Raw genomic sequence first — 20,443 nt, 5'->3', positions numbered from 1 at the left:
TGGACCCATGAAGTCGATGCCCCAAACATAAAAAATTTCACAGAAAAGCATAGTCTGTTGAGGTTTCTCATCCCTCTTGGATATACTACCAAACTTTTGGCATGGGGAACAAGATTTACAAAATTCAGCAGCGTCTTTAAAAAGAGTAGGCCACCAGAATCCACAGTCTAAGATTTTTCTAGCTGTTCTTTGAGGGCCAAAATGTCCTCCACTTTCAGATAAGTCGCAGGCCTCTAAAATGGACTGGAATTCTGATTGAGGCACACACCTTCTAATTATCTGGTCAGTGCCACATCTCCATAAATATGGGTCATCCCATATATAATATTTAGACTCGCTTTTCAGCTTGTCTCTTTGATGCTTAGTAAAGTTTGGAGGAAAAGTGCGGCTAACTAGATAATTAGCTACAGGCGCATACCAAGAGACTATTTTAGATACTGCTTGCAGGTTATCAAATGGAAAATTATCATTTATAGGAGTAGAAGTATCCTTAATGTGCTTAAGGCGACTCAAGTGGTCTGCCACTAGATTTTGGTTACCACTCCTATCTTTAATTTCTAAATCAAATTCTTGTAGTAGCAGTATCCAACGTATAAGCCTTGGTTTGGACTCCTTTTTAGCTAATAAATACTTTAAAGCTGTGTGGTATGAGTATACTACTACTTTAGTACCAAGTAAATAGGCTCGGAATTTATCCAGAGTAAAAACAATAGCAAGAAACTCTTTCTCAGTAGTAGTGTAGTTAGACTGAGTAGTGTCTAAAGTCTTAGACGCATAAGTAATGACAAAAGGATCCTTACCTTCACGCTGAGCCAACGCTACTCCTACTGTATGGTTGGAAGCATCACACATGATTTCAAATGGCTGGCTCCAGTCTGGTCCTCTCACAATTGGAGCTTGAGTCAGGGCGGTCTTTAGCTTATCAAACGCTTGTTTGCAATCCTCACTGAACTCGAACTCAATATCTTTCTACAGTAGTCTGGATAAGGGTAGTGCTACCTTACTGAAGTCCTTAATGAATCTCCGGTAAAAACCTGCATGGCCAAGGAACGAACGGACTTCCCTCACAGAGGAGGGGTAAGGTAAACTAGAAATAACATCCACCTTTGCTGGATCTACAGAAATGCCAGTATTAGACACAACATGTCCTAGTACAATCCCTTGTTTAACCATAAGGTGACATTTTTTAAAATTCAATACAAGATTCGTACTGACACATCTATCTAATACTCTAGATAAACTATCTAAGCAAAGGCTAAAGGAATCACCATAAACGCTAAAATCATCCATAAAAACCTCCATACAGTCCTTAATAAGGTCAGAGAAAAGACTCATCATGCACCTTTGAAAAGTAGCTGGTGCATTGCACAAGCCAAAGGGCATTCTCTTATAAGCATAAGTCCCAAAAGGACATGTAAAAGTAGTCTTTTTCTGATCTTCAGGAGCTATATGAATCTGAAAATAGCCTGTGTAACCATCTAAAAAGCAATAATGTGATTTACCTGACAGGCGATTGACAAACCCCAATTTGACGGTTTGTTTTGTATTGATTTTTGGGGATTTTATCACCTTTTACCCATATTTATTCAAGAAATAGCATGGTTTTGTATATTCTCCTTTAATTGTGCTTGAATGTGAAAACATGCTTTTTAGGACTCAAAATAGCTAAATTTAATTCACCTTGATTCTATTAGATGCCTTGATATGTTTGTTAAGTGATTTAAGGTTTAGGAGGCAAAGATTGGATCAAGGGAATGAAGAAAGAAAGCATGAAAAGTTGGAGAACTCATGAAGAAATGGAAGAACCGGAAAGCTGTCAAGCCGACCTCTTCGCACTTAATCGACCATAACTTGAGCTACAGAGGTCCAAATGATGCGGTTCCAGTTGGGTTGGAAAGCTAACATCCGGGGCTTCGAAACAATATAATATTTGCTATAGTTGCTACACGTATGGTGGCGCGCACGCGCAAAGTACGCGCACGCGCCGTTGCTGCCACCTAGTTCACTTAAAGCAAAACGTGGCCAACGAATTCTAAAGCCTTGTGGGCCCAATCCAACTCATTTCTGATGCTATTTAAGTCAAGGATTGAAGGGGGAATGAAGAGACTTTCATACTTTAGATGTTAGTTATCATTAGTTTTAGTTTTAGCTTAGTTTAGTAGTGAGAGTTAGTTTCTAGAGAGAGAAGCTCTCACTTCTCTCTAGAATTAGGATTAGGTTTAGTTCAATAATCTTAGATCTAGGTTTTAATCTTTGCTTTCTTCTACTTCTACCTTTCAATTCCTTGTTGTTACATTGCAATTTCCTTTATGTTGTTCTTATGTTTTGTTGTAGATCTACTTTTGCTCCTTCTATTTTCTTTCAATCCAATTAGAGGTAATTCATAATAATTGTGTTCCTTTTGATTGTTGTTGTTAATTCATTGCCATAATTGTTGTTAGATTCTATTTTTGTTATCAATTTACTTTGCTTTTCTTTTATGCCTTCCAAGTGTTTGATGAAATGCTTGGTTGGATTTTAGTGTAGATTTTGTTCCTCTTGGCTATGGTAGAGTAATTAGTGACGCTTGAGTTATCTAATGTCTTTGTTGATTGATAATTAGAAGTTGCTAATTGATTTAGATACCACTAAAGCTAGTCTTTCCCTTGGGAGTTGGCTAGGACTTGTGGAATCAAGTTGATTCATCCACTTGACTTTCCTCCATTATTAGAGGTTAACTAAGTGGTAGCAATGGACAATTGTGGTCACAATCGAGGAGAATAACTAGGATAGGACTTCTAATTCTCACAACCTTGCCAAGTGCTTTTTAGTTGTTAGTTTATTTTCATTGTCATTTACATTTCATGTCTCTTATCCCAAAACCCCAAAATACAATCCATAACCAATAACAAGACACTTCATTGTAATTCCTAGGGAGAACGACCCGAGGTTTAAATACTTCGGTTTATAGAATTTAGGGGTTTGTTACTTGTGACAAACAAATTTTTGTATGAAAGGATTAGTGATTGGTTTAGAAGCTATACTTTACAACGAGATTTTATTAGTGAATTTCTAAACCGTCAAAAATCCATTTGTCAAAATGGTGCCGTTGCCGGGGAATTGCAATGGTGTTATGTTATTGGTTATTGTACATATGTGAATAGTGTGAATATCTTACTTTTTGCTTTATTTGCTAGTTGTAGAATTTTATTTCTCTTATTTTCCATTATCTTTTGATTTTTGTTTTCTCTTTCCATTATGAATTCTCATTTTGGCTATGAGTGTGATTACAACTATGTTGTAGGTGATGAGGACTATAATGGAGATGTGTATCAAGGATGGGACAATCAAAGGTGGGAAGAGCCATATGCTTATGATCAATCATCATGGCAACAACCCCCACCAATGCACTATGAGGAAGAGCCATTCTTTTATGCATATCAATCAAATGGCTATGGTGGATCTCCTTGTGATTTCCAAGAACCACCACTATATGCCTATGAGTCATATCCTCAACATGACCCTCAACCACACTCACAAGTCTACTTTCAACAAACACCTCCACATGACCATGATCCTTACCCACCATACCAACCTCCTTTTGAACCATATGAGCCATACATGGAACCACAATTCCAAGATTACTACTCCCAAGAACCACTTCAATACACACCACCACCTCACCAAGAAGAACCACCTTCCTATAATGAACTCTTTCTCCAAGACAATGAACCTTCTTATCCACTCCAACCTCTAATGGATGGAACCCTTGGTGTTCTTCTTCAAGGACATGAGGAGATGACAAGGGATGTGCAACAATTCATGACCGCCTTGGATGCGGTGGTAAACCGGTTAGCATCCCAACTTTTGGACACTCAAGGAACTCCCATGGCTCAAGAAGAGCATAGCATGAAGGAGAGATTGGAAACTCCGGTGGAAAAGGAGGAAGGCTACTTTGTGTTAGAACAATTGGAGGAACCTATGACCATTGAAGAAGAGGAAGAAGTGGTTGAAGACTTAGGAGATGCGGAACTTCCATGGGAAGCTAAAATCAAAGAAAATCCCTCCAAGAAGAGTAAATTTGATGTTGAGGAGGAATGTGCACAACCTCCAAGGCATATTCTATATGAAGACTTGGAGAGAATGAAGCAAGAATTGAGTTTCCTTGGTGATGAAGATCATACATCCAATCTTCTTGGTGAAGAATCCTTTGAATTTGAAGAATCCTTTGAATTTGAAGAATCCTCTCCCAATGAATTTAAAAGTGATGTGGAGGTAGATTTCTCTCAACCTCCCATTTATGACTTGAGTGATGGAGATGAGTTAGATGAAGTTGATGAACAAAGGATTGAGAATGTTTATGAAGAGGTGGAGATTGACAAGGAAGAACACAAGGGAGTGAAGCTCGCTAGCACATTGGAGATACCTCTCCCCAAGCCACCACCATCCATTCTCTCATTCAAGTGGGTAAATTCCTTATGCTCAAGCTTTATTATTCCCCTTGAATATGGTTTGCTTAAGACGGATGGTCAACTAAGACATATTTGTGGCTTTAAGAGTAAAAAGGAGATGGTTAGTGGTTGGAAGCATCATTCTAGGTTCATTATGGTCACATGTCCAAAGCTTGATAGCAAAGGTTGGTGTATAACTAGAGTACATGGGTCTAGAAGGATGTTTAGTCACTTTGTTGAGAATTCACCTTGCTCACCACCCACATGGATTAATGATAATCAACTTGGAGATGGGTGTGAAGACAAAATATGGGATCCGGGAACACATGAGGATCAACATTGGGAGCCCATGGTTTGTGAAGAACTCCATCAAAGCTTGGAGATATTAATCTTGAATGATGGAGCTTATTGGAAGTCCAAGCATTGGTGGAAGTTCCAAGATGAGTACAAGCACAAGCCACCTTGAGAGAAGCTCCCCATAAGTCCAACTTAAGGACAATAAACAAAAGTGCTAGGTGGGAGACACCCCACCATGGTAACTTCTTTTCATTTATCTTTTTGTACATATTGATAGAATTAGTTTAAACTCTTGTTTTGATTGTTTTAATGAGTCTAATTAGTAGTTTAGTATGTTAAACAAGGTTTTATGGTATTTTGGTGGCTGTTTGGAGGTTTAGAATGCTTGGATTGGTACAAAAAAAAAAAAACATAGCAAAAGTTTTTGCCACGCGTACGCGCACTGCGTGCGTACGCGTGCATCAAGCGTTTTTGACCATCCACGCGAGCGCGCCATGCATGCGTACGCGTGGATTGAGAAGTTCCACCCTCCATGCATTTTTCCAGAGAGTTGTGCCTGCGCCGCGCCAACGTTGTGCCTTTGGCACGAACCTATTTGCGCGCTCGCGCACATGACGCGTACGCGCGGATTTCCTTCCTTCACCACATTTCTTTTCTTCTCCTCTTTCTATTTCTTTCCTTCTCCTTTCTCCTACCCCTCATCCAACACTTCCAAACACCATTGACAACCATTTATTTTAGTTAACAAATTAGTTAGTTAGTTAGTTGATTAGTTAGTTTTAGTTTAGTTTTCATTTTATTTTCTCTATTTTCATCATAAGTGTTGGCGTATTGACTTTGTTTACTAATAAATTGATATATCCCTTATTGCCTAAATGCTATTTTAGCATGAATGTTTTTAGATAATCTTTGTTGGATTCTATGATTGAGGTTATATTTTGTTACTTGGTTTTGAGTTCTTCATGCTTACCTTTTGAAAAATACCAAGTGATGAGAATTGTCTTCGAGCTTATAACTCTTTTGAATTGCATGTTGTAGCTAGCCATCATGTGATTTGAACCGTATTCTTTGATTAGGCAATCTCTTGATGGATGATGTTGAGCATTTACCTTAATGCATTGTATTTCATGATTATATCCATCCATATGTTTGACTTGAATGCTTTCATTCTTCTCTAATTCTTGTCTTACCTTACAAGCTTACTTAAAGCATCTCAAGCACACTAGGATAAGTGGAGTGCATGCTTCTTTTGTGACATAGCTTTTATGCTAATGTGTATTCTAAACCGCGCAATTTAGAATTCACACACCTAATATTTCTTAATGTCACACTAATTCACTCACTCAATTCTAGTGATTTACCTCATTCCAACAATGTATGCTTCCTTGCTTTTATATTTCTCATCTTATGGTGTTGTATTTTTGTTTTTCATGATAAATGCACCACAAGCAAATATGGAAGCAACACTAAGACCATGCAGCAATCCAGAGACTCGCCGTACCCCCTTGCTCATCTTTGAGTGCACCGAGGACGGTGCAACTTTTAAGTGTGGGGAGGTCGTCCGACCGGTCGGCGATTTTAGGTGACAAATTTCTAATCCCAACACTTTTGCATTTCATTTTAGGTTTTTTGGATTTTTGTTGCATTTTCTTATTTTTGCATATATATACACAATAAGCTTAGTCAAAATAATAAAATTTTCCAAGATTTCTATCTATAGGGCATCTCAATTGATTTGAGTGAAAAATTTTCATAGAACTTGCTTGAATTATATATTTTATGGAACATGATTTATGAGCTAAGAACACAAGTTTGTGAGATTTGAGCCTAATGGTGTGGTTACATCTTATAACCACTTATTTTCCTTCTTGTGTGCATTAGTCTCTTTCTATGATTGTAATCTTTAATTTGTTTGATTCTTTATTTTCATTATTTTGTGTATTCATGCATTTATATGATTGAGGCCATCATTTCATTTAGCTCACTTACCCAAATAGCCTTACCTTTTATCTTCCATTGTTAGCAAATTTGAGCCTACGCTTAACCCACTTGTTCTTATTTTAGCACATTACAAGCCTAAAGAGAAAAAACAATAATTGTCCTTATTTGGATCTTTGATTAGCTTAGGCTAGTGTGTGTGAGTATCATTCAAGTGTGGGAACCTTGGGACATTGGGTGAATAAAAGGGTATTTTTGTATTGTTATTGAAAATATTGAGAATTGGGTACATACTCATGTATTGATCAAATGTAAAACCTTATGCATTGATGCTCTTGTATATAGAAAGAAAAAAAAATAAGAAAAACAAAAGAACAAAAGAAAAAGAAAAAGCAATATGGAAAAGAAAAAAAATAGAAAAAGAAAGAAAAAGAAGAAAAAAAAGAAAGAAATAAAAAGGGGACAAAATGCCCCAAAGTAAAGTCCAATAAAGATCAATGCACAAGTGTTGTGAAATGAAAAGAAAATGCATGAGTATGTGAAAAAGTGAGGAAAAAATGGGTAGTTAGGTTAGAGCTTAATTGTATAGGATGTCATAGGTTAGGTGGGAAGTTTAAGCTTATCAAAGATTCAAATTTCAAGCTCACTTGACCAAATATGCATCTTACCTTGACCCTAGCCCCATTACAACCAATGAAAAGACCTCATGATACTTGTATCCATGCATGAAATAAATGTTGATTGTTAGAAGAAAAACAAATCTTGGAAAGCATGAAATAGAGGAGAATTGAGTGAATCAACCCTAAACACTTGAGCGAATAGAGTGCAAACACATCTGGTGAGGGTTCGATGCTCAATTACATGTTTTCACCTATGATCATCATTATTCATGCAAGTTTGTAAAAATATTTAATAACTCAATTCAATTGTGGATTAGACTTGCTAGTCCTTAGCCCTTGTGCATATATGTTTCTTGGGAATTGATTTATTTTGACCAAGCACTTGCATTCATTTAGATAGTTGCATATAGGTAGATTGCATTTAGTTAGTTTCCATTGAATAAATGCCATACCCTTACTTCATTCTTGGTTTAAGCATGAGGACATGCTTGGTTTAAGTGTGGGGAGGTTGACAAACCCCAATTTGACGGTTTGTTTTGTATTGATTTTTGGGGATTTTATCACCTTTTACCCATATTTATTCAAGAAATAGCATGGTTTTGTATATTCTCCTTTAATTGTGCTTGAATGTGAAAACATGCTTTTTAGGACTCAAAATAGCTAAATTTAATTCACCTTGATTCTATTAGATGCCTTGATATGTTTGTTAAGTGATTTAAGGTTTAGGAGGCAAAGATTGGATCAAGGGAATGAAGAAAGAAAGCATGAAAAGTTGGAGAACTCATGAAGAAATGGAAGAACCGGAAAGCTGTCAAGCCGACCTCTTCGCACTTAATCGGCCATAACTTGAGCTACAGAGGTCCAAATGATGCGGTTCCAGTTGGGTTGGAAAGCTAACATCCGGGGCTTCGAAACGATATAAGATTTGCTATAGTTGCTACACGTATGGTGGCGCGCACGCGCAAAGTACGCGCACGCGCCGTTGCTGCCACCTAGTTCACTTAAAGCAAAACGTGGCCAACGAATTCTAAAGCCTTGTGGGCCCAATCCAACTCATTTCTGATGCTATTTAAGTCAAGGATTGAAGGGGGAATGAAGAGACTTTCATACTTTAGATGTTAGTTATCATTAGTTTTAGTTTTAGCTTAGTTTAGTAGTGAGAGTTAGTTTCTAGAGAGAGAAGCTCTCACTTCTCTCTAGAATTAGGATTAGGTTTAGTTCAATAATCTTAGATCTAGGTTTTAATCTTTGCTTTCTTCTACTTCTACCTTTCAATTCCTTGTTGTTACATTGCAATTTCCTTTATGTTGTTCTTATGTTTTGTTGTAGATCTACTTTTGCTCCTTCTATTTTCTTTCAATCCAATTAGAGGTAATTCATAATAATTGTGTTCCTTTTGATTGTTGTTGTTAATTCATTGCCATAATTGTTGTTAGATTCTATTTTTGTTATCAATTTACTTTGCTTTTCTTTTATGCCTTCCAAGTGTTTGATGAAATGCTTGGTTGGATTTTAGTGTAGATTTTGTTCCTCTTGGCTATGGTAGAGTAATTAGTGACGCTTGAGTTATCTAATGTCTTTGTTGATTGATAATTAGAAGTTGCTAATTGATTTAGATACCACTAAAGCTAGTCTTTCCCTTGGGAGTTGGCTAGGACTTGTGGAATCAAGTTGATTCATCCACTTGACTTTCCTCCATTATTAGAGGTTAACTAAGTGGTAGCAATGGACAATTGTGGTCACAATCGAGGAGAATAACTAGGATAGGACTTCTAATTCTCACAACCTTGCCAAGTGCTTTTTAGTTGTTAGTTTATTTTCATTGTCATTTACATTTCATGTCTCTTATCCCAAAACCCCAAAATACAATCCATAACCAATAACAAGACACTTCATTGTAATTCCTAGGGAGAACGACCCGAGGTTTAAATACTTCGGTTTATAGAATTTAGGGGTTTGTTACTTGTGACAAACAAATTTTTGTATGAAAGGATTAGTGATTGGTTTAGAAGCTATACTTTACAACGAGATTTTATTAGTGAATTTCTAAACCGTCAAAAATCCATTTGTCAGCGATCCAGCATTTGATCAATGAATGGAAGGGGGTAGTGATCCTTACGAGTGGCTTGGTTGAGACGCCTGTAATCAATGCAGACTCTCCAGGCGTTCTGTACTCTGGTTGCTATGAGCTCTCCATGCTCATTCTTCACTGTAGTGACTCCAGACTTCTTGGGCACCACTTGTATTGGGCTTACCCATTCACTGTCTGAGATGGGGTAGATGATATCTGCCTCAAGTAGTCTGGTCACTTCCTTTTTGACAACCTCCAAGATAGTGGGATTCAGTCTTCTCTGGGGTTGATGAACAGGCCTAGCTCCCTCTTCTAAAAATATTCTGTGCTCACAAACTTGAGAGTTGATGCCTTCTATGTCTGCCAAGCTCCATCCAATTGCTCTTTTGTGTTTCCTCAGCACACTGAGTAGTTGTTCTTCTTGTTGGGAAGTGAGTTCCCTTGCAATAATAACTGAAAACTTATGCTTGTCCTCAAGGTAAGCATACTTGACGTGTGGAGGGAGGGGCTTTAATTCTAATTTTTGCTCATGATCAGGCTCTGGATTATCTGGGGCTGGTGATAATGGCAAAGTTCCCTCATTGTCCTCCAAAAGTGTCCCCACACTTGGACCTTGTCCTGTGTACTTCTCTTCTAACTCTTCCTGGTGAACTTCAGCCATGGTTTCATCTATGATGTCACACTGGGAGATAGAAAGGTCATCCGGAGGGTGCTTCATAGCTCCATTTAAACTGAATTTCACTATTCTGCCATCTATTTCAAAAGAATAAGTTCCAGAAAATGCGTCCAGCTTGAATTTTGAAGTCTTCAAGAATGGTCTTCCAAGCAGGATTGATGATGGCCTTCCTGAGTCATTAGGGGGCATTTCCAGAATGTAGAAGTCAATGGAAAATGTGAGCCCCTTAATGCTCATTAATACATCTTCAGTAATTCCAACCACTGTAATTATGCTTTTATCTGCTAACACAAAACGAGCTGCCGACCTTTTTAAGGGAGGGAGCCTCAAAGTATCATATATAGACAAATGCATTATACTAACACATGCTCCTAGATCACACATGCAGTCAAAAAATATCACACCACCAATAGTACAATTAACCATACATGGACCTGGATCACTACATTTTTCAGATATACCTCCCATTAAAGCAGATATAGAACTACCTAAAGGAATAGTTTCTAATTCATTAATTTTGTCTTTATGTATACATAAATCTTTTAGAAACTTTGCGTATTTAGGTACCTGCTGAATAACATCAAAAAGGGGAACAATTACCTCAACCTTTTTTAATATCTCTACTATTTTGGGATCAAGTTCCATCTGCTTCCTGAGCTTCCTTGCAATTTGTGGAAATGGAATAGGAAGGACGTTTTCTGCAGCGCCTGCATCCTTTGGTGCTTCTTTTGTGGTTGAACTTCTTCTTCTTCAACCATGTCTTGTATGTCCTCTTCCTCTTCAGCATCCTCTACTTCTACCACCTCTTCAGCTGAGGCGTGTTCTGATGGGATTGGCTCCTCCTGATTCCTCTCTTGCAGTGTGGTTCCGGACCTTAGGGTGATGGCATTGATGCCACCCTTTGGATTGGCCAATGGTTGAGAAGGAATTCCACTGGAGCTTGCATGTTGAGTGTTTGAAGTGTTGGGTGATGCCAGCTGAGAGATGAGAGCTTGTATAGCGGATGCTAGGCCATTAAGTGAACTTTCCATGTTCCTTTATCCTTGTGCAATGGATTGAAGAGCCTCGTCACTCGGAGAGGAATTAGATTAAGTGATCTGCGGAACTTGTTATTGGTTGTGCTGTGGTCCTTGGGACTGCCTCAGGTGAGGTGCTCTGTAAGGCTGGTTCTGGTTCTGCTGCCTGTTGTTGTTATTATTCCACTTTTGATATCCTTGATTGTCTCTGCCTCCTCTGTTATTGTTGTCCCTCCAATTCTGGTTAGAATTATCTCTCCAACCTTGGTTAGAACTGTCCTGCCATCCATGGTTGTAACTGCCACCTTGATTGTACCCTTGGTTGGGGCGGTCATAGAAGTTATGAGTGGCTGCCACAGTGTTGTCTTCCTGCTGGAGCTGCGGACATTCATCAGTATAATGGCTGTAATCAGCACAGATCTCACACACTCTCTGTGGGACTAACTGTTCGCCTTGCTGTGCTTGTTGTTGACTCAACTACATCTGCTTCAGTAAGTTGATCATTTCACATATACTCTGAGTCAGAGCAGTAGTCTCTTTGCTAGAAGATACCTCTGCAATAGCTTTTGAACGGCCTTGTTTCTACCTATGATATCGAGTAGATTCAGCTAAGTCGCTGATCAATTGCCATGCCTCATCAGTGGTCTTGTACTTTTTCATAGACCCATTGCTAGCACTTTCCAATGTGGTCTTATCTTGGGGCCTCATGTCCTGTGTGACGTAGCCGAGCAACACTATCTTGTCAATCATATGGTGGGGACATGCTTCCAGAAGGTTGTTGAAGCGCTCCCAGTATTCATAGAGAGTCTCGGATTCGTCCTAAACAATCATGGAAATGTCCTTCCTCAGTTTATCAGTAACTTCAGCTGGGAAGAATTTTTCCAAAAATTCTCTTCCAAGCGTATCCCAGTCAGAAACAGTTGCTGCGGGTTGAGTGTAGTACCACTCTCTCGCCTTTCCCTCAAGAGAGAATGGGAAAGCTTTTAACAGAATAGAAGTTTCATCTGCACCATCACGCCTGACAGTAGAACAGGCTGCTTGGAAAACCCTCAGGTGCTTGATAGGCTCTTGAGCAGGTAAGCCATGAAACTTAGGCATCAAGTTGAGTAGTGCAGTCTTTATTTCAAAGTCTGTAGCCACTGCTGGGTGATGCGCTTGAAACGGTTGCATTGTGAAATCAGGGGCTCCAGCCTCCTGGATAGTAATTCTTCTAGGTGCTGCCATGTCACCTGGACGTAAATCAACCGAATCAGTAGAACGGGGGCTTGTTTCTTCCTCAAGTGACGTTTCAGATCCGCCCTCGGAGAAGACTAACCGACGCCGAGCTTGCCTTATACGTGAAATAGTTCTTTCAATCTCAGGATCAAATACTGGCAAGCTTGGATCAGGAAGTGAACGCGTCATTTAACGAAAGAAACATGCAGCTCATAGTAAAAATAAAATAAAATACAAATAAATAAATTCCAATCAATAACTTAGCACTCTATTGCAACTCCCCGGCAACGGCGCCATTTTGAAGAACTGAAGATTGACGGTTTAGAATTCAGAATAAATTTCCGTTGCAAGTATAGTTTCTAAACCAAGCAATCAACCTTTCTTACAAACGTTTTGGTTGTCACAAGTAACAAACCCCTTTTAAAATTGATAACCGAAGTATTTAAACCTCAGGTCGTCTTCTCAAGGAACTGCAGGGAGGTATGTTCTTATTATTGGTTATGAGTTTTGTAAATTGGGGGTTTTGAAAGTAAGGAACAAGTAATTTAAATGACAAATAAAATAAATAAATATCTGTAAAATAAACTCTTGGCAAGGTATGAAAATTCGGAAGTCCTATCCTAGTTATCCTTATCAATGGTGATGAGAATTATATTTTGCTCTCCACTAAGTCAACCTCTAACTATGAAGGTAAGTCGAGTGGGTAAATCAATTTAACACCTAAAGTCCTAGTCAATTCCTGAGGAAAGACTAGAGTTATAGGAATTTAAATCAATCAACAAGGATAACAATTATCAATCACAATGAGTTTGACAACTCAAGAGTTACCAATTAATCAATCAAAGCCAAAAGGAAAAAATCTAAATTATTCATATAAATAAAGGAAAGCAATCATAATTCTGAAATACCTCAAATTATATTAAATAGAAATTCAAATCTAAACATGAATGGTTCATAAGCCAATTTGGCAACAAAAGTAATTAAAAGAAAGCATTAAAGTATATGAAAGTAAAAGAGAAATACAAAGTAAAAGGAATATTGAACCTGATAAAGAGTCGGAATACTAAATTGAAATAATAAGAAATCCTAATCTTAAAACCTAAGAGAGAGGAGAGAACCTCTCTCTCTAAAAACTACATCTAAACTATGAAAAGTAAATAATCGAAGACATGATAATGAATGGATGCATTCCCCCACTTTATAACCTCTAATCTGTGTTTTCTGGACTTGGATCTGGGCCAAAAAGGGCTTCAGGAATCGCTGGGAGCGTTTTCTGCAATTTCTGGTGCGTGGCATCTGTCACGCGTCCGTGTGGGTCACGCGGTCGCGTCATCTGTGTTCTGCTCATGGCGCGCGTTCGCGTCAGTCACGCGTTCGCGTCGCTGCCTTTTCGCGTTGGGCATGCGACCGCGTCATCCATGCGTTCGCGTCGCTGCCAGTTTCTTCAAAAACTCCATTTTGTGCTTTTCTTCCATTTTTGTATGTTTCCTTTCCATCCTTTAAGTCATTGCTGCCTTAAAAGATCTGAAACTACTCAACACACAAATCACGGCATCGAATGGTAATAAAGGGTAATTAAAATAATTATTTTTAAAGCATAGGAAACATGTTTTTCACATATATCACATAATAAGGAAGGGAAAGTAAAACCATGCAATTTACATGAATAAGTGGGTGAAGGGTTGAATAAATCACTTAAATTGAGTACAATATATATCATAAAATATAGATTTATCAATCATCTAATTCAAATTTCTGTAATTAAAAAATAATTATTTAGGTAGTTCTAAACTTTCTAGTGTTACTTTTGGGATATGTATTATATTTTGGAATCTTGGTTTTCTATCCTCTAAAACACATAATATATATAGTATATAAACTTGTTAGTTAGTCTATGTTATTTTTTGCTTTATGATAATAAATGTGAACTATTAAGTTATCTTTTTTCTTCTTTTATATTAAAAATTAAATTACTATGATATTTTATTTTTAACTATAATATTAATGTCAGATATAAATTTTTTTTAAATAACTTTAAAATATTGAATCATTTGATTTTTTTAATATGTTGACCAAAATAAAATCTCGTGACTTTCACGCTAGTAAGAATGAAAGGGGAAAAAATATGACCGATATCATGTATTCCAGTGTTTAGAGACCACCTAATAATATACATGTTTAGTAAACTTAAAAGAACTATAGTCATTGACTAAAATCTTAAAATACTTGTTGAAAAGATGCGCAAGAATTAAGTAATAGAATAAGAAGCACAAGATTATATAAAATAAAAATAATAAAAAAGTATAAATAAATATTAATTTATATAATAAATATAAGAACTAATACAAAAGGAGATACTAAATTAAATTTTATTATTTAACTTATATTTATTAAAAAAATAATATTAACATTAGAAATATAAAATAATATATATAAAAATAAAAAATATAAATATAAAAAATATAAAATATCTAAAAGATAAGTATTATAGAAACAAAAAAAAAAATCAATCATGAGAAAATCATAAGTTATGATATAAAGAATAAAACTAAATTATGCCATCTTTAAAAAATATATGGAGTAGTATAATAAAAAAGTTTTAAATGTTCAAAAATAATTATCAATTTATCTTGGTCTCTTTTTGTTATGTTATAAATAGATGGTGGGATGAGTAGATGACCTACCAGTATTTTTTAATTTAAATATGAAATAAAGAATGATGTAAGGTGCTGTTATGGAGTGTATAGATACTTTAAGCTGGTGTTAGAGCAAAAATCAAAACTTTTGATTTGTGTTTAAAAAATTAAAAAATTTTGGAGTACATATAAATCGAATCCTTTAATTTGTGTACTCTAAATTTTTTTAATTTTTTAAATACAAATCAGATCCTCTAATTTATACCTCCTACCATTTTAAAAAACACTAAAAATAATAATGTTAAGATATATTACTCATCTTATTTTCATAACTAAATTTTTTTAGCCAACCAGCTACCAATGAGAAATTAAGTTTAAAAAAATTTAGAAATACATACTACACATGCTTATTACTTGCCACGCGGTCATACACGTGTCTGCAGCAGAACGCTGAAGCTGCTTACTCAGCTCAACCGATTTGCGATGATATAATACAAATTCTCAACTTCTTAGCTTGCAGGGTAATTTGAAGGATTCTGGTTTTAGACTGCTGCTAAAGTGGTAAAGATGGATTCTGACAAGGGCATCTTGGAACACACTCCCTTGCAAAAGGGCGACGCCTGTGACTGTGAGAACAACGCGTCCTCACAGTCTCCACATGAACAAGGTACACATTCTCTTTTAGAACTTTGAATTTGAAGTAGGTTCTCTCCATCTTTGTGCTTATGTGGACTTCTTTTGGGTTACTCCAAATTGCTAACCTTTGAATTACTAACTCAGTTCATTATTTATTGAATCAAAAATGGAACTGCTGTGGTTCAAGGTACGAAGAAAAGACCTGCCAGATCAGATTTGTACGAGATCTGTGCTGCAAACCATTGGAAGCCCCCTGTATTTGAATGTTACAAACAGGATGGTCCATGCCATCAGAAAATGTAATTCTTCCAGCTATGATATAGTACACGTACTCTCACACAATAATTATGTATTTTAGTGTTTAACGATACTCGCTAGATTTATTACTTTTCATTTTTGTTTACAAGATTTATTCTCTTTCATGTAGTTATCCAGCTGATATGTACATTCAACTTCCAAGCAGTTGTAACAAAATTTGCCTTCATTAGTCTTTGTTGGGCAAGTTGTTTGATGATTGCTTGATCATGCATCATCCAAGATTTTAATAACTCGTGCCTTGTGGCTTTATCATGATATTCTAATATTCAACTTATTCTATTTTATTGCCTCTGTTTGTCAGAGACAAATGCAAGGAAACAGAAGAAAGTGCATCATAACAATATTTTTGTTATTTTCATTGACTATGATATCTTTTACAGGTTTACCTTCAAGGTTACTATTGAGATAGAAGATGCATCGGAGAACATTATAGAGTGCTATGGTGCCCCTCAACGAAAAAAGAAAACAGCCGCAGACCATGCAGCTGAGGGAGCTTTGTGGTACCTAAAGAATATAGGCTATGGGATGAAGAATCAATAAAACAATATATTATTGGATATCATCATCACTTATGGCTTCTTCGGTGATGCTCTCTAGACTCGGTTGCCAAATCTCATAAGACCATGCTTTCTTAGGAGAACCCCTACAGTCATTTCCTGTCGAATCTTGCATCCTTCTGCTAGTATATCTGATTGAAGGCCTTTGTCTTTGGTGGAGAAAGTATTTTTCAGACTTTGATAGACCAAGTGGAAAGATGTTAGTTCAATGGCTAAGATTGTATCAGTACAAAGTGTTAGAAATTCTATGTTTGACCTAAAGTTTAATGAATTTGTAGACCGATTTAGTATGATTTTGGTTGGACCAGCTATTTAAAGAATCGGTTTTTCTGAAAAAATTGATTTTTTTTAACATTGAAAAAATTGATTTTTTTTAACAACTAAATTTTTTTGTAACATGGACTTAAAATAATGCAATACAAATGCATACTCTTAATATGCACTGATGGATGAACTTGGCCATGCCGGACTTGAAGACGAGAATATGGAGGCATCGCTCGAGAGAGAGAGAGAGAGAGAGAGAGAGAGAGAGAGAGAGAGAGAGAGAGAGAGAGAGAGAGAGAGAGAGCTTGTTTTGCGTCTCGTCGAGGAGGTCGTAATGGAACATCCTCAGAGAAAGAGAGAGAGCTCGCCTCACCGTCGTCGTTGCCGTCACCACCGCAGTTTATCGCCTCTCCAGATCTGGTTGCAATGCCCAAGCCTCTGAGGATGTTCCATTACGACCTCCTCGACGAGACGCAAAACAAGCTCGATTACATCCCCTCTCTCTCTCTCTCTGTTGAGAACTCTCTCTTTCTCTGTTTCGCTCTTCTTTCAGATCTCCTCAGTCAGCGGCACTGAGTCCACGCCCAACTTGCCGGAGAAGACAACGCAGCGATGACACCGAGCGGATCTCCTCCACCATGACGCGCCATTGGTGCTTTCTTGTAATAAAAAATTCTAAACTTTTTTCAAATTCCTCTCAATTGCTATTCTGCTTTATTTGTGAACCAATCCATGCATTTTTTATTATTTGAATTATAACCTGGTCCTTCAAGGTCTAGATTATTCTTTCTCCACCGAAAAAACCTTCCTGGTTGAAAATAATGTCATTTCTGGAAGAATAGAAAAAGAAAAGGTTACATGATTTTTGTTCTCATTTTACACTTTTTTTATGATTTTTTTTTTACAAATGTATGGTAAATTAATATCGTAAATATATTATATTTTAATTATAGAAAAATTATGCATCTAAATTTTTTATTTAACCAAGTTTAACTAAATTGAAATAATACATCTCAGATTTATACACCACTTTTATTTCAGTCAAAACAAAAACGTAAATAATTAAATTTTATGTACATATTTTGTGTTATTTTTTTTCTTCTTTTATCTCTTTCTTTTACTTATTTTTCTCTTCTTTCTAACTCTTCTTTAGCATTGTTGTAATACCCTCACTATCAGAATGTCACGTTTTTGACTGTGCCACTCTGATAGATTAGATATTAATATGACTCTAACATATTTAATTACTAAAATAGGAGTCTGTTTAAACTTAAAACCGCATAACCTTCCAAAAGCACTTTTTCGTTGAGAGCAAAAACATGCATATACATACAGACCAGATACAACACTTTATACTTATATATATACAGAGTACAGTGATCATTGCTCGTCTTATGAGTCTTTCCAAAAACCATGGGTTCACATTCGAAATCCAGAAATCCTTTTTAAAGACTTGGTAAATTTCTCAAATATTTTAAAACAAAACCTTTTTTCTTTCTTGTAAAATCTTAAAAGTTTTTCTTAGACAGTATGAATGACCAACATGTCCCAAGTATAGGTTCAATTAAGTCTATGCTGTAAGAGTTTAATTTTTCATACTTTTCTAGACCACAATTATGAAAGCAATTACCTACACGGTATAAATGATCATCCTGTTCTAAGCATAGGTTCATTAAGTCTATGCTGAACCGGTCAGATACTTTATACAGAACTAGAACTCAAACATACCAACCACGGCCTCAGGCCCATCCAATCCAACACGGCCCCCGGCCCAAACAACTCAATCATCAACCAATTCATCACAATTCACAAACCAACCAATCAAACACAATCACAATTGATGTAGTTCAAGCACAATCAATAGCAATTACAACAAATATAGCAGTTAACAGTTAACATAAGTATTCACATAGGCAAACCAATTACAATATGCACACCCAAACAATGTCACATAGATGCAAATGATGAATGTCTGTCCTACTAGCTGTGATATCACATTGTCGGTTCAATTGCCAACCCGACACATTCCCATGGAAATGTTGCCTTTCACTCACGTATAAATGGGAACCCTCTCAGATAACGTGCCCACCACATGGTCCAGGATGTCAGTGCCTGCACACTCCTATGATCCGAAAGGATGTGAGCAGGATACTCTGTCTCCGACCTCACATGTCTCTGCATAAGCAAGACGTACCCGACCCTTACGCCTACCAACAATATCTCATCAATCTCGATAATATCTACAATCAATCAGGCTCAATATCTTATTTCAAAATCATTCTTGGCTTATTTACTTTTAAATAACAAACGTATTCAATTCACATCTTACCAAGAATCACTTTTCAAAACAGAGCTACTTTCCACATCTTTCCAAAACTTCCAAACAATTTCAAAACCATGCCCAATTCAAAATCTCTATTGAAAGACCTAAAATCATTCATTTTAAATAAGAATTTGGTGATAAAATTTCTCAACAAAATCTCAAGACTTTAGGAAAGAATAACCTAACTCATTTTCTTAAGTTCATCAAAAACCTCTAAAACTTTAGCTTCTTAATTTGAATAAATAAAGTAGAAGTTACACCCAAAACCAAGTCATTTGAATCCAAAAACCAATTTCAGTTTCATTCCAAAATCTGAAGTGTTTCCAAAGAGTTTGGAAATTGTTTTAGTTTTTCTAAATCAAGATTTCAAAGAGTACTTTAGACTTTTCCTAAAACGTCGTAAAGTGAAATCAGACAATCGAAATTCAGTTTCTTTTAAATCCACTAAAACTACTCCAAATCTGTTTACTTAAATCACATTCCAAAACATAAGAATTTTCATATTTAAATCGACTTTAAAACATAGTTCCTTTCTTAAATAAATTACATCCAAAATATAATAATTTTCTTAATAAGGTAAGTTCAAACATAATTTATTTATCAAACATTTAATTCAAAGCATAATTCATTATTTTCAAAATAACGTTTCAATCAAAATCTCGGATTTTATAAAAATTTCGGCAGCATCTTCCCTAAAACTTGGACTTTGTCACCCTTTTCGGGTCCCAACCAAACCAATCCTCAACTCTTTTTCCAATGGATTCAAGACTAAATAAGTTTCCAGTAAGAAAAATTCAGACTTTAAATACTAAAATCCTTTCAATTCAAAACAATCAGAAACCTCTATTTTGGACAAAATCAGACATTATTTCAATCAAACAGGCAACCCTATTCATCCAATACAAATTAGACAATTCATAAGACTCACATAATTACTAGAAATGCATTTCGCACATCATATCTATTTAAAACAATTTTAATTTAAAAGAAATTAGTTTGTATAAAAAGCCCCTACCTCGACAAGTCGAAACCATAACCCAAAACGCGTCAACGAAATCTTTTCTCTCAACCTGAAACCAACAGTAACCGCAAACTCAGTCCCTGACCACTTTTGCAGCACTACTAGCAACTTAAAAGCGACATGCAACGCTCAGAACACGACCCTACGTTACCAGAACCTCGAGTCTATAACCGAACATAACAGAATACTAATGCAGGGGTTTCCGAAACATGAACACTTACCAAAATAAGAAAAACGAAGCAGTAATGATCTCTAAACTGATCTCGCGGCAGCCCCGACAGTCACCCCAAGCGGCAGTGACAACCTGAACAACATGCAGTGGCAATGAAGTTCCCAAAAACTCAACGGAAAGGAAAACCAACTTAAAACCCTTACCGTTAGTGGATCTCAGCGGCAACAGAGGCGTTCCCGGCAGCAAAGGCTTG

The 20,443-nt window shown here is 36.5% G+C and overlaps 2 protein-coding genes across 2 annotated transcripts; both read left to right on the top strand.

Moving 5' to 3' along the window:
- The first annotated feature begins 3,237 nt into the window (after positions 1–3,237).
- LOC148566583 (uncharacterized) lies at positions 3,238–4,896 on the top strand. Its single transcript, XM_088484318.1, has one exon. It carries the CDS (start codon positions 3,238–3,240, stop codon positions 4,894–4,896), a length of 1,659 nt encoding a protein of 552 aa, XP_088340444.1.
- Positions 4,897–15,400: 10,504 nt separating this feature from the next.
- LOC107638696 (ribonuclease 3-like protein 1) lies at positions 15,401–16,747 on the top strand. The gene is made up of 3 exons (XM_016342052.3): positions 15,401–15,566; positions 15,723–15,834; positions 16,234–16,747. The coding sequence occupies exons 1-3, from the start codon at positions 15,467–15,469 to the stop codon at positions 16,391–16,393; spliced, it is 372 nt and encodes a 123-aa protein (XP_016197538.1). The 5' UTR covers positions 15,401–15,466; the 3' UTR covers positions 16,394–16,747.
- The last annotated feature ends 3,696 nt before the right edge of the window (positions 16,748–20,443 follow it).

Source organism: Arachis ipaensis, chromosome B4 (genome assembly GCF_059453495.1).
Source record: "Arachis ipaensis isolate K30076 ecotype BB chromosome B4, ASM5945349v1, whole genome shotgun sequence".
Classification (NCBI taxonomy): domain Eukaryota; kingdom Viridiplantae; phylum Streptophyta; class Magnoliopsida; order Fabales; family Fabaceae; genus Arachis; species Arachis ipaensis.
The sequence above is the reverse complement of the archived record's forward strand: the minus strand, read 5'-3'. Positions and strand labels throughout refer to the sequence as shown.

Bases quoted from the DNA above. Each gene is read 5' to 3' on its own strand.
- LOC148566583 (XM_088484318.1), top strand. From the start codon at position 3,238: ATGAATTCTCATTTTGGCTATGAGTGTGATTACAACTATGTTGTAGGT.
- LOC107638696 (XM_016342052.3), top strand. From the start codon at position 15,467: ATGGATTCTGACAAGGGCATCTTGGAACACACTCCCTTGCAAAAGGGC. The intron at 15,567-15,722 runs GTACACATTCTC...CTGTGGTTCAAG, and splicing joins ACAGTCTCCACATGAACAAG to GTACGAAGAAAAGACCTGCC. The intron at 15,835-16,233 runs GTAATTCTTCCA...TATCTTTTACAG, and splicing joins GGTCCATGCCATCAGAAAAT to GTTTACCTTCAAGGTTACTA.